The sequence below is a fragment of the Pelecanus crispus genome, chromosome Z (genome assembly GCF_030463565.1).
Source record: "Pelecanus crispus isolate bPelCri1 chromosome Z, bPelCri1.pri, whole genome shotgun sequence".
Taxonomy (NCBI): Eukaryota; Metazoa; Chordata; class Aves; order Pelecaniformes; family Pelecanidae; genus Pelecanus; species Pelecanus crispus.
In genome coordinates this window covers 84,444,276-84,457,465 of record NC_134676.1, presented here as the reverse complement: position 1 = coordinate 84,457,465, position 13,190 = coordinate 84,444,276, and the positions used below count along the sequence as shown (strand labels likewise).

General features: G+C 35.7%; 1 protein-coding gene across 1 annotated transcript in view; it reads left to right on the top strand.

Moving 5' to 3' along the window:
• KIAA0825 (KIAA0825 ortholog) overlaps positions 1 to 13,190 on the top strand; it is a 238,794-nt gene that overhangs the window by 61,565 nt on the left and 164,039 nt on the right. Inside the window, exons 5-9 of the mRNA XM_075726885.1 lie at positions 742 to 836; positions 2,657 to 2,884; positions 3,888 to 4,153; positions 5,396 to 5,546; positions 10,677 to 10,867. Of these exons, the coding sequence (XP_075583000.1) occupies positions 742 to 836; positions 2,657 to 2,884; positions 3,888 to 4,153; positions 5,396 to 5,546; positions 10,677 to 10,867 (931 nt within the window). The remainder of the gene's footprint in view (positions 1 to 741; positions 837 to 2,656; positions 2,885 to 3,887; positions 4,154 to 5,395; positions 5,547 to 10,676; positions 10,868 to 13,190) is intronic.

Genomic DNA, 13,190 nt, shown 5'->3' with positions numbered 1-13,190 from the left:
ACATTCCCAACAAGTCCCTCCTGTTTGGTGAGTATGAGATCCAGCAGAGCACCTCTCATCATTGGCTCCTCTATCACTTGGAGGAGGAAGTTATCATCAGTGTACTCCAGCAACCTCTGAGATTGCTTGTAATGCTGATGAAAGTGATATCTACCCCAGATACTGGTTTGTCCTTGTGACAACTGGGGCAATATTCCCATTACTCCAAGATTTATGAGTGAGCTTTGTACCAGCCCTTCTTAAGGAGCTTCACTTGTTCTTGTTCCTGTCGCCACTATTTTGCTTATAATAACTGTACTAATTAACTGTCTTTTTATTCTTATCATATTGGCATTTCCAAATAATTAAAAACTATAAAAATACATTAGTGTGCAATTCATATAATTTGTTGAACAAAGAATAGAAATTAATTTCTATGCAGCTGTTCTAACGTTATCTGTTCTCCCTAGGAACAGGTGACTGCGCAATCAGTATAAAAATGAATTAATGATAAAAGAAACTATATTTTACACATTATATGTGCTTTTGTATAAAATATGAATACAATGGGATGTGGATTTCATCATGTTATATAAAAGGAGCTGTGTATAAGCTGAATTTGACTTTATCATAACATTAGTATTCCCTACATCTTGTTGAGGGTTTTTTTATGCTACTTATTGATATATCAGAAGGTGTTGTAGCTGCTGACTTTTCTACAGAATTAATCTTAACTTTGATCCCTTTTATCCTACTGTGCAGGAGTTCTGAAGAAAGCTAGTGGGGAGCTTTTAATAGGAGAAACTAGAGCAAATGAAACCAGTGTGCTTCCTGAACAGTTACTTCAGGTAGAAGAGGTGAGTATGAAAGAGTCTTACACTTTGTAGGGGATTTTCTTTTGTCTGTGTCTCCAGTGTAGTCTGTCACCATATTAATTTTAAAAACCTATTGCCATAGGTTCATTATTTAGCTACTGCAATTAATTTTAGGTGCAAAGTCTCAGTTAAGGTGGAATAAAATCTTAAGGCATTCATGAAGAAGTGGCTGTTATTTAAGATTTAATAGCAGAATGGATTTAACATCAGAAGTATAAGGTACCTCCTAACACAGCAGTAAAAAAATGCTAAGATGTGATAGCTTCCTTCAGTATTAATAATGAATATAATATATTAATTATATGTATATAAATATGAATAAATAATAAATAAATATATTCTCAAATACAGCAGAATCTTAAAAAAATCTATCAAGTTCTTAGCATTTGATCATAATGATGCTTCCTATAGGGATAAGTACTCACACAATGTCCGATTTCTTTGATGCCAACAAACTTCTGTGTAGTAAGCACTGTCCTTTGTAGACTGTATGTACAAACTTTAGTCTGGCTTCCATTTACTACTAAACAAATTTTATTGTTGAATTTGTGGGACCTAAATTCTCTAACAAGTCTGCTACTTTGTAACAGTAGAATTTAATTTCCTAATGGCTCAATTGTAATGCTGAAATGGCTTTTTTAAATATGCTTTGAATCAGTTTGTGAGACTAATGTTCCTATATTTCATGGATTACAAAGAACAATACTTCAAGAAGATTGAGCTTTACTTGACTGAAGATCAAAAAAAAAAAAAAAGAGGGAGTGCAAAAATGGGTGTCTGTGGGGGCTGCCTCTGTGTGCACTGGAGTTGTGTGTTAGGAGTGGAGAAGGGGAAGGGGAGGAGGCAACTTCTCAATTGGAGTAAACTGGAAGGGCTCCACTTCGTAGCCCATCATTGTCTTCCAATTTAATATTATAGCTGCAACTTGTTAGGAATCCTTCTTTTCTTTTCTCTTACTATGCCCTTATAGTGGGGATCTTTCCTGTACATCTTACGTCATTAAAATATTTCTCTTACAGTGGTGCAAATCTCAATTGGCCGCTTCTGGTAAGGTTTAAGTCTGCTGTGTGTCATATGAGCAATGCAAAGTCAGATTAGTGGAAAAGTAATGGTCTCCTACTGTGTCTACTTCTTGCTTCAGACAACATCAGAAGTCTCTGTTTATAGAAGGCAGGGAACTGATGTAAAACATAGTAAGAGCCAGAATTAGCTAAAGACTAGAAATCTCTATTTAAACATTTTAATTGTTGCGAAATCCAGCTCTAGAGAAGTGAAGTCTGGTGCGGCTGTCTTAAAACCAGCATCTCTAAATGTTTTCTATTAATATTCATGGTATAGTAACTTCCAGTTGTCACCTTGCAGTGAAAATTATTACAGAGTATCCATTGCTGTATTACTTGTTAAACTATTGAAAATGGTTATAAATGTATTTGACTTTGTTAAATAGCTTCTGCTAAAGATTATAAATAATGTAAAGATGAAGAATGGCTTTTAAAAAGCAGTCTTGTTTAAACAGGATTTTTTATACATTTGATGACAAATTTAAAGTTGTTATGTATGTTCATTTCTGTTAGTGTGTATACTGCTTTTAATATGATTTCACAGAATCATAGAAGGCTAGCAGAATCATAGAAGGCTAGCAGAATCATTTCAAGACTAGCAGACTATATTTTAAGTCATTAAAATGAATTTCAAAAGATGATGGTGTCTTTTAATTTAAGTATGGATGTTTGTATAAGTTTCAGACAATAATAACACTCAACAATTAATTTGGACTGTTTTAATATAAATATGTATTTCAGCCTATTTTACTGAATTTTGGCTGGAGAAGTGCATTTAAAGACTTGTCTTCTTCTGTGGCTCACTGTATAACAATAGCAATTGAGGATTTTTCAACTCAAATTCTTCAACATGAGCAGAAAGATGAGTTTTCAGCTGCAGGCTATACAATGAGTCTTGTAAACAACGAGCAAATGAGGGAGTCCTGCGGAGCAGTCCAACAGGAGGAGCAACCAAAACGAATTGCTAAGGCAGGTATCAAAAGATCTGAAGTTTGAGGGGAGACAGAATGCCAAGGCTGTTTGCCATCTACACTTTGAAGTACTTACAGTATCATTAATATTCTATATCTTATATAAATGGAATTAAGAAGAAAGTGAGAGGCATTACAATATGAGGCTGAACAGAGCTTTATACAATAGCCCATAGTCTATACTTGAAAGAATTGACTTTTAAACTTTGCTGGAATTATTTTTTTCATCCACAAAGTTCTAAAACACTCTGATTAGTATCTGCTCTGTTACCAAGTGGTTTGATGGGAAAATGCTGAAAGCTTTGAAGCATAGCTATAAAGGGATTTCCTGTATTCATATCCTTAGACATGCCATTTAGCTAATCAGCATAACCAATAATATGGCCAAATTAGAGTTTTTTGATTTGGCTGAAAGGTCATTTATGACACTTAATTAAATTGTTTGTCTAAGGGAATGTGTGTTTGAAAGTTTTTTTTTTTATTTTGTAAGCTTTGCAACTGTTCTAGCAAATTTGGAATGTGGTTAAAGAATGTTTGCTTAAAATAACACAAGTTTTTGGGAGATAATTTTAGGGAGATCAATGTATGAATTTACTAAGAGATGACAAGTTTGTTTTCAAATCCAGTATTAAGAGATGTGTGTATTTTTAAAAATAAATTAATTTAGAAAATTATCTTTGTTTACAAGGAATTAACCTTATGCTTTGAATGTACATCTAATGAAATCATAACCAAAATTAAGGCATTACTAGCATAAGATGATTTTAATTTTTTCCCCGCAATATATATTATGCAGCTTTAAAGCAAGAAGGAATGAAATAATTAATTTACTGTAGATAAATGTTTCTCCCCTGTATAACAGAATGAAATGTTTGTAAAGCTGATTTAATATATTTATGTTTTATGCCAATTTCATTATTCAGGAATCTGACCATAGTGTGTATAAATTAAACAGTGCTGTCAGAATACAAATAACTTGATGCCACGTTTATTTCTCTCAGTTTTGTTCTGACATCATGGAAGAACTTGACACATTGCTTCCATTGGCTCTGGCATGCAGAGATGATTCTCTTCAGGAAATTAGAGCAAACTTTGTAGAGGCCTGCAGCAAAGTGGCAACAGCTGTCCTGGCAAAACTAGAGGAGAAAAGCAAAGACATTCCCTCAAAGGCTCCCCTGCAAGACTTGTATGCTGCCCTTTCCACAGCAATATATGTGTCTCAGCATTTTACAATGTATAGCAATTTAATGAGAGAAACGAGCAAAAAGTGAGTCCCTTTTACTTATAATGGTTTAATTCAAACATAAATAATGTAGGACCTCATTCCATTTTGGTGATACAGTATGGTGGTAGTTTTCCAAATTGCATCATATTTTTTAGCACACACACTGCGTGTACTATTTATGGAAGGACCTGAATCAAAGCTATTGATAATCTAAAGCAGCCATTACAAAACAAATTATTTATGTTTAAGATCTGCATTTGATTTGCAGATCAATATTTTTTATTTATTAAGCTTGAGTAAATAGGATTGTCCAGTGAACTGAATGTACTCTGCTCTCATTTAAATAGAGGGCTAAGGCCTTAATTTCCTTTTCTGACCTTTGCAATAGCTGAATTTTCATAAAATCTGATTTAGGACATAGCAGTCTTAGAGGACAGTACAAATACACATTCCTGTGCTTTTTCCTTACACTGTCTGTATTCAGAAATGTGAACAAATTAATTTAATGTAGTTTTAGAATTTATTTTTCATTGCATGCAGAATTAAAATTAGAGAAGATATGAGGTAATAGTGTAAAGTCTAAGACAGTGCTTGACCTGGGGGGGCAATATAACTACATTTACTGTGCTTTTAGGAGATTTTGACTTAAGATACTAGGAATCTCTTTACTGGTCCATGTGTTTCTGGCCATATGTAATTTAAAAGTAGAAACTGGGCCTTTTGGGAAGGACACCTGAACTAGCGCAATGTTCAAGGAATGTATGATTTCTAAGGGCTTGTATGCACTGTTGAGCTACTTTCCCTCTGTTGTTTTACTCTCTCCTGCATGAAGTGTATCTTTGTGAATGGGAAGTCTGAGCCAAAGTATTGCTCAATAATTCTACTTAAGTGTATTATGAAAGAGTTTCACATACCTACCGAAAATAATCTCTGCATTTGGTGTTTATGTTTTATCACACTCAGTGCTGATGCAATTATGCTTCAACCCAGAATCTCCCAATAACTGAATGACAAATGTACTTTTATCTCAGAAAATAGGATGAAGTAGTATATTTCTCAGTGACTTGGTTGAATGAGAATTTATAGATGAGCAGATATATTTAAAGAACTTTTGAAACAAAGATCAGATATTTTTGAAAAGTGAATGCTAGCTTCAGACTCCAGGACTGAGAGGAAATGAATGATTGATACCTAATAATCAAAACCATTTGCAGTACTGGGGATTGTTACCTCCTACTGCACAGCCTTTCAATCTTTGCCTCTTTGATCATTCTCTCTGAACAGACCCCTGTTCCTAGTGCCTGTCCAACAATATCAGGAATTCATCAACGTTCTCCAGTTTCAAGTTACGAACTACTGCGTCACAGTTTGTGCTACAAGCATTTTACAGGATGCTGAGAGCCACCACTGGGATGACTACAAAGCTTTTTATGAGGTGTGAGGTTAAGTTTACTGTGCCTCCCTTTTACAAAATGTATTTTACTGGTTGCCAGCTCTCTGACTAATTCGAAGCATAAGATCAAAATTATTTATATATAAGGATTATTGGAATTTACTATTTTGAAATACCTGTTATTGCAGGCAAATGTCTCTGTAGAAATGATGTAGGAAAACATAGTCATTTAAAGATGACATAAATCATTACCATGGAGTGCTTGTGTCATTGGCTTAATAAAATATTTTGTGTCAAGTTCAAGACATTTATATAGAACTCAGTAAAGAAGACACCATCATTTTAACTCTTCTTCTTGTAGAAAGTGTGACATGAAAATGAAAGACAGCTATTTTTCTCCTGGAAATTTTTAATGTGATTCTTTGACTTTTATTTTCAGTAGATTCCTGTTGTTACCTTTTATGAGTGAAGGATGTAACAAAGTAAGATGGTCAATATAGTTACGTTCAGGATTCAACAATATATTTCGGAAATTACTAGTGCCATTTCACCTGCATTTTGAAGTCACAGGTCTGCTCTTAAACTATAATCCTAATGATTCTGTGAAAAAACCCTAAGGATCAAGTGAATTATTATCATTTATTGGGGTTTTTTCTTCATCCAGTTAAATGCAGACATGGACTGACATATACTGTTTGAAATAATTTTCACTTACTTTCAGGATGAAGTGAAAGTATTATACATTTTTTATCAATAATAACTGAGATCTCCTGGAGCCAAAGTCCTGCCTTTCCTTATATAATTTGCTGTGTGAGAGAATTAGGGTGTTTTTGCTAAGTATTTTCTAGAATTCTTACATGAGAAAAAACTCTACATGATACACATATTCTACAGATGTAATATAGAAAGCTGCTGAGTCAGTGACAAAGATCTGTACTGGACAGGTGATGCAGACCTTAATGTGAGTAATCTATCAAAATGCCCATTCCTCAAAGACAAGTAAATGAGCATTTTACTTTTCTTTGAATGTGAGCCCAGATGCCCTGGGTAGATAAGAAGGTAAGAAATTTAGTGGCTTTTGGCAACTTTTGGCATATAAATCATGGTATGATCTTCCCTGTCTGTAGTCCGTATAGTGCTGTGCCCTGTTTATTAGTGACCCAATAACTGTTCACTGTGGAGGAAACCTAATTGCCAGAAATAGCTGTCTCAAGAAGAAAGAATATAGATTAGCTAAGCAATTTTATCATTACTGGTCGGAACTGATGTGTGTAGGAAGGGATGAAGAAAGCTGGTGTCTTGGCTCTGTACTCTTGCAGGACTTGAGGTGGGAAGAATGTAATTTTACATCATCACTCTGCTCTTCTTACTGGGCCATGGGCCATGGCCCAAGAATGGACAATGATCTGCTCAGAGCACCTTCAGGAGGCATGATGCTGAGCAGCTGCTACTTCCATTGAGCTCTTGTAGGCATCCCAAATGGAAGAGCTTAAGACGTATTGCTTGTTACAGAGGCAACATCCTGCTGAAACTTCTAGCAGTGAGAGGTGGCTCTTTCTGAGGTCTAAGCTCAGGAGGAAGTATGAGGCTCTGCCTCATAAGTCATGCAGATCCTGCTGAGCTCAGAAGACAAGAGTAGCATGGAGCCAGGCACCAGAAGACCTTGCCAGTCATCAAGAGCAGGCTCTGGTATGGCTCACAGCCCTTGCTGCATTCTTACTGGGATCCACCGCTGTAAACAGCATCATGATCTTGCTTCTTTAAGGGGACGCTGCGCTTGGCTCTCTGCTTCTGCTTGTCTTTTGAGTAGCCTAGCTCTTGAATCTGGTTTAGGTCAGAACCCTCACTACCCTTTCCCATTTGTCCCCCAGTTTTGAGTATTACATGCAAGTATAAAAGATTCAGTCCTCATCTGTAAATCCTGAATGCTATTCCCTAAAGGAAAAAAATACATTCCCTTGTGCTCCCACAAAATAAGCTAAGCATTGCCTGTCCTTTGGTTTTGTGTGCATGACTAGGGGAGAAGGAAGAGGAAGAAACCTCTCTTTCCTCATTCTTGTATTGCATACTTAATTACAAACTAAATGGCAATCCTACACTTCAGGGATCACATGAAGTTACTTTCTTCTTTTTCTCCAATAATATAGGACATTAGAGTGGTATTAGAAAGACTATGTGATAATCTTCCTTTCCATTCCCTACTAATGACGCATTGACTAATAAAACTGCTTGACTTACTTGATGTGTAAGTCATTCAGAAAGAAGACAAAACCACAGAGAGACAAAGGGAAACAAGGAAGGAGCAGAGGACAGTGTCTGTGTTTGATTACACAGAGCTGCAGTTTCCATATGCATTTATGTGTTTGTTTGGCAATGGTAACGTCTGAGGAGAACAAGATTGGTAGTAAATGGTTATTACATTCTATAAAAGAATTTTCTACATTGTTAAAATAAGAATAATAGATTTTTAAGTATTTTTGGACCTCCATAAGCAGTTCAGTACCTGCTCACTCATCCTTCCTCTGATGTGCACCTGATCCAATAGTGGTAACTGAAATTAAAAGAAAAGCCAAAAGACCAGTTATGATTAGAGGGTAAACACAGAGATTATAGTCACTCTGAGATCACAGAAAGTTTTTAATACCTTTTAGGAAAGTTAAGCAGAGATTTTGTCAGATACAAGTAGTGAATTTGTGGTAATGTGAGATCTGAGTTGAGTTCTAAGAGCGCAGTTCCCATTCAGCACTCAGAGTCTAAGCTGCCAGGGAGCGAAACTCCCTGGGTTCAGGATCTCCCTGGTAGAGTGCACTGAACACCCACTGTGCCACTGGGCCAGCTCTCCAGATTACATTTTCCAATAGAGCTTTCAGTGCAGCACACATCTGCTGTAGCTTTGGGAACTTATGTTTTCTAACAGTCAAAGAATAAAGAATTGTCTGTTCAAAGATAATATTGAGTGGCTTATGTAATAAAGTGCAGCTGCTCGATTCCTGATATATAAGCTAAATAAAAGCTCACATCTGTTTGTATTGTACAAAGTGTGCAAAAATAGCAGATGTTTACCAGTATAATTGTTTAGAAATGGCAACAAATAGAAAAACAGGTCAGAAAAGGAGAATGACTCTCATTTAAAACTTGAGTGAAACTTGCTTCTGCGGTGGAGGTACAATGTTAGAAAAGGGGTATTATTCAATTTACTGCTTTAAATTAAATAAAGCAGAGAAAATGAAGCAATTTGTGTGTATAGTTACATAGTTAAAAAGTAAAACCTGCCAACATTCAGTTACTTAAAAAAATAAATACCCTACATTAGAAAGGCAGTTTAAAATTATATTTCTGGTTGTGAAGTCTGCATGTTTTTGAAATTTTTTTAATTTATTTTTGTAAATTAAAGGTATGACCAAAATAAATTAGCTTCCATTAGGCATCAAACAAATTATTTTTTACCTGGTAAGTTTATTCTGTAACAGTTGAAATCTTTTTGCAAAGAGAAGAAAATGTTAGTAAAATGTCTGTAAGGTAGGGTTAGGGTTTTATTTCTGGATAAGTTCTACTGGAATGTACTTCATGGTGGTATATCTAAGAAACCCAGACTTATGGAAATGCATTAACATTTGAGTTACCCAACGTTATGAAGTTACATTATAAATTGAGTTATAAAGTAAACTTGTACTTTCTTATCATGATGTTTTAGTATATCATGCAATAATATTGTAATTTTATTTCATATAAGAAAAATAGGAAATTATTTTAATATGTCCATTATTTTAGTATATCCATTTTTGGTTAATATAAGACAATCCTATTTTACCTGTGTGGAAACACTTGCCATTTGCTTGATTGTTCAAAATACCAGAGTGATTGTTTTTGGTTTGCCTGTTGAAATATGCTTAAAACAGTTATAAGATGTCCATGGTTGCATGTACGAAGAAAATTGGGCATGTAATTTTCTTTTGAAACCTACTTGTATTAAATTTTTCTCTTCTGCATTAGTGAAACTTGGAAAATTGGACATCTTAATGATTTGTTTTTCTTTTTTTTTCTAAATGGGATTTTAGAGATGCCTAAGCCAATCATAAATTTAATGACTAGAGCAGTGGTCACGAATTTGGTACTTTTGTTCTTTGTCATATTTCACCACTTTTTAATATAAAATATGCTTCAAACATTACGGCAGAAAAATACTGAATAATGACAACTTCCAGTAATCTGCTAATATGGTATGTTTAAAAAGAAGCCAGATTATTTTGGCTTATTACTATTTGAGAATTCCTATCAAACTCTTACAGTGTTTTAAAAATCTTGGGGTTGTTTTATAATTCTGATAATGCTAAAGTTTCAACAAATTCTTAAAATATTTCTCAACTCCACTGGAATGTGGAAAGTGAAGATTCAAGTCTTTGTACTGATACAGCTTTATCATAATGCTATTTTCTGAATAGGTATTAGTTGAAATATTTAAATGTGAGTTGCACTATATACTTCTTAGAGATATTATGGATTAACAACTGTGATTTTGACTCCTCTGTATTTATCTCTGTGTCTTACTGGGGTGATTCTGTATAGACAATGAAATATTAATACCAATGCAGATTGCTTCCCAGAAGATGTTTAGTTTCAATGAGTTACCATTACAAGATGAAAAAAAAATCTTACTAAAAAATTCTGGATATCTCTTATCAGTTTGTTTGGTTGTTATTTTTTCTGCTTTTACTGCATATCCATTATATATAACCAAAGTTTCATAATCATGGTTATGTGTGGCAATTATGAATCTGGCTTTAGTAATTTAGATAATTATTTTCTTTTGAGAACAAAGAAACTGTTATATTAAATTCCTCTGACTATTCTAGTGAGTACAGAATACTATATATGTTCTTAAACTAGACTTACAACATTATGGGTTTTGAGAATAGCTTAATTAAGTGTATAAGAGGTCAAATGCTGTGGTTTGGTTCTGTGGCAGAACTCTAGTTTTGTAACTGAAATAGAACATATGTTTCCTTGCTAATAAAGATGTTTCACATCTTGTCAAGGACCATCTTTTGGTCATCATGCGCCTGAAACTCTTCAGCTATTTCCTTTCAGGTTGAATTAATTAGACCTACAGGAACTGAAACTGACATTTTGGAAGGTGTGTTTTTATTATTTAATGTGTGGTGGTTTTGCTAGGGGGAAAGATGCTCATTCTCTGTCCAGATGTGGCATTACTTCTGCTGTGCTCTTCATCATGATCTATGGACGATTCTACCTCCCAAGACTGCCCAGGAGATTCTTACAGATGTACTAGAGCAATCTTTGGCTATGCTGTGCTCCAGATACTGTCAGGCCTACCCCAGTTACAAGAGAACACCACAAATCAGGTAATGGTTGTATATTTAATGCACACTATAAAATGGATAAAATAAGTAAATCTTAGTTTTCTGTTACACAGTGCTTTGATTCAAATTTAAGTGTTAATGAACATAGCAGAGGGGATAGACACAATTTATGTATTTTGACGTTCATTTTAATTCAATATATTTTGTATATTTAAGTATATGGGGTAGTCATATACTAAACTGAGCAGAATCAAAGAACTCTCTTGAGCTCTTAGTGAAATTGTTCCATAAACTGCTTGATTGGTTTGAAACCCTCCTGATGAACAGTGCATTGAGGAGTGGTGGTGCAAACAAAAATGTGGGCAAAATGGGCAGCATCAGGGTTAGAAATCAAGCCATTGATTCATGAAGAAAACTCCATGTGTTCCAACAGAATTTGGGTTTTCATAGGGTTTTTCAGGTAAAAGAGCTACAAGGTCACATCAAAATGTGCCAGAATGAAGTCATGGTGCAGAAGGAGAGGGGAGGAAGAGGCTATTCCTTCTCCTGTCATTTTAGGAAATAAGAAGCTGGAAGTTCTTCTTGTTGGGATTCTTATGTTTTGCCAGAGAGGAGGGTCTCTTGAAAAATACTAGAGCAGGTGTCTCCAGGTGGAAGCTTACTCTATCTCTGTCCTTTCTCTTTCTATCCAATATCTTGTCTGACTCAAGAAATTGGTGTATTTCTCATCCTGCCCTTTCCTATATGAGTATGTTCCTCTTCTTAGATTTTGAAAGTGATATAGTCCATGATGGCCATGCAAGTTAAAAACTTAAGAGCTTGGCACTTACAGGAGGTGAGAGACACTCAGCAGAGATATGTTCTCTGTGAACTAAGAGTTATGTGCTGTCATCATAAGTTTTATTATGAAAAGGAGCATGGAAGCTTAAGTAACTTGCACAAGTTCACATTCTTGGAATAGATGGGAAAAAACCTGAAGTTTTATTCTGCATATCTAAATACCTGTTTATATGGTCTATTCCTGCACTACTTTACCATGATTAGGCCCTTCAAATCTTTAGAATGTACTGGTTTAGGCTGGGATAGAGTTAATTTTCTTCACAGTAGCTTGTATGGGGCTGTGTTTTGGATTTGTGGTGGAAACAGTGTGGGTAACACAGGGACGTTTCGTTCCTGCTGAGCAGTGCTGACACAGAGCCAAGGCCTTTTCTGCTCCTCACCTCACCCCACCAGCGAGCAGGCTGGGGGCACAAGGGGTTGGGAGGGGACACAGCCGGGACAGCTGACCCCAGCTGACCCAAGGGATATCCCACACCGTATGGCGTCATGCTCAGCACATAGAGCTGGGGGAAGAAGAAGGAAGGGGGGGATGTTGGGAGTGATGGCGTTTGTCTTCCCAAGTCACTGTTATGTGTGATGGAGGCCTGCTTTCCTGGGGATGGCTGAGCACCTGCCTGCCCGTGGGAAGCAGGGAATGAGCTCCTTGGTTTGCTTTGCTTGTGTCCACGGCTTTTGCTTTCCCTATTAAACTGTCTTTGTCTCAACCCATGAGTTTTCTCCCTTTTACCCTTCCGATTCTTTCCCCCATCCCACTGGGGGGAAGTGAGCGAGCGGCTGGGTGGGGCTTAGTTGCCAGCTGGGGTTAAACCACAACAAGGTACAGAGAGGTTTCCTGGAATCTTTCCTGGAAAATTCCTGGGAAAAAACCATACCCTGAAATATGAAGAATATGTATTAATACAGTATTTCTTAAATGTAGTATTAGTCAATTCTATATGAATTTGCTTCAAAATACTGAACAAGAAAGAACTTTCTACATTGTCGTTTTGTAGAGAACGTGTTTTTATTTAATAGGTGATTTGTCACTAAGTGAATTGAATCATCTAGTCATGCACAAATGAAAAAAACAATTTTTAATATCATTTGATATATTTTATCATAGAGGTTTTACTCTTTTTTTTATAATACTGTACTTTTGGGGGGGGGGGATCGTCTTTTCTCCCGATGATTCTTGAAATGTTAGAAATCTGATCTGTAATATAAACAAATGTCTATTTATGTGTGTTTGCCTAGATTTTCTGAAAATAAGATGATGCTTAAAAATGCAGATAATCACGTATGCATCCATTGGCTTTTAGGTACCCCAGGTACTTTTTTCAGTCCAACTCCATGCCTGCCATGTATTTTCTGTTATCCATTTGTTTCCTATCTGTTGTATGTCAGCATAGTATTGTGAGGTTATGTTGTTGTCATTTGAGTTCTTTCTATTGTTTAGGCCAATGACCCATGATGCTCTGCCAGCCAATATCAACAGGCGTTACTGACTCAGAAATGTTCCACATCATAATATGTTGCTTGGCAGTTA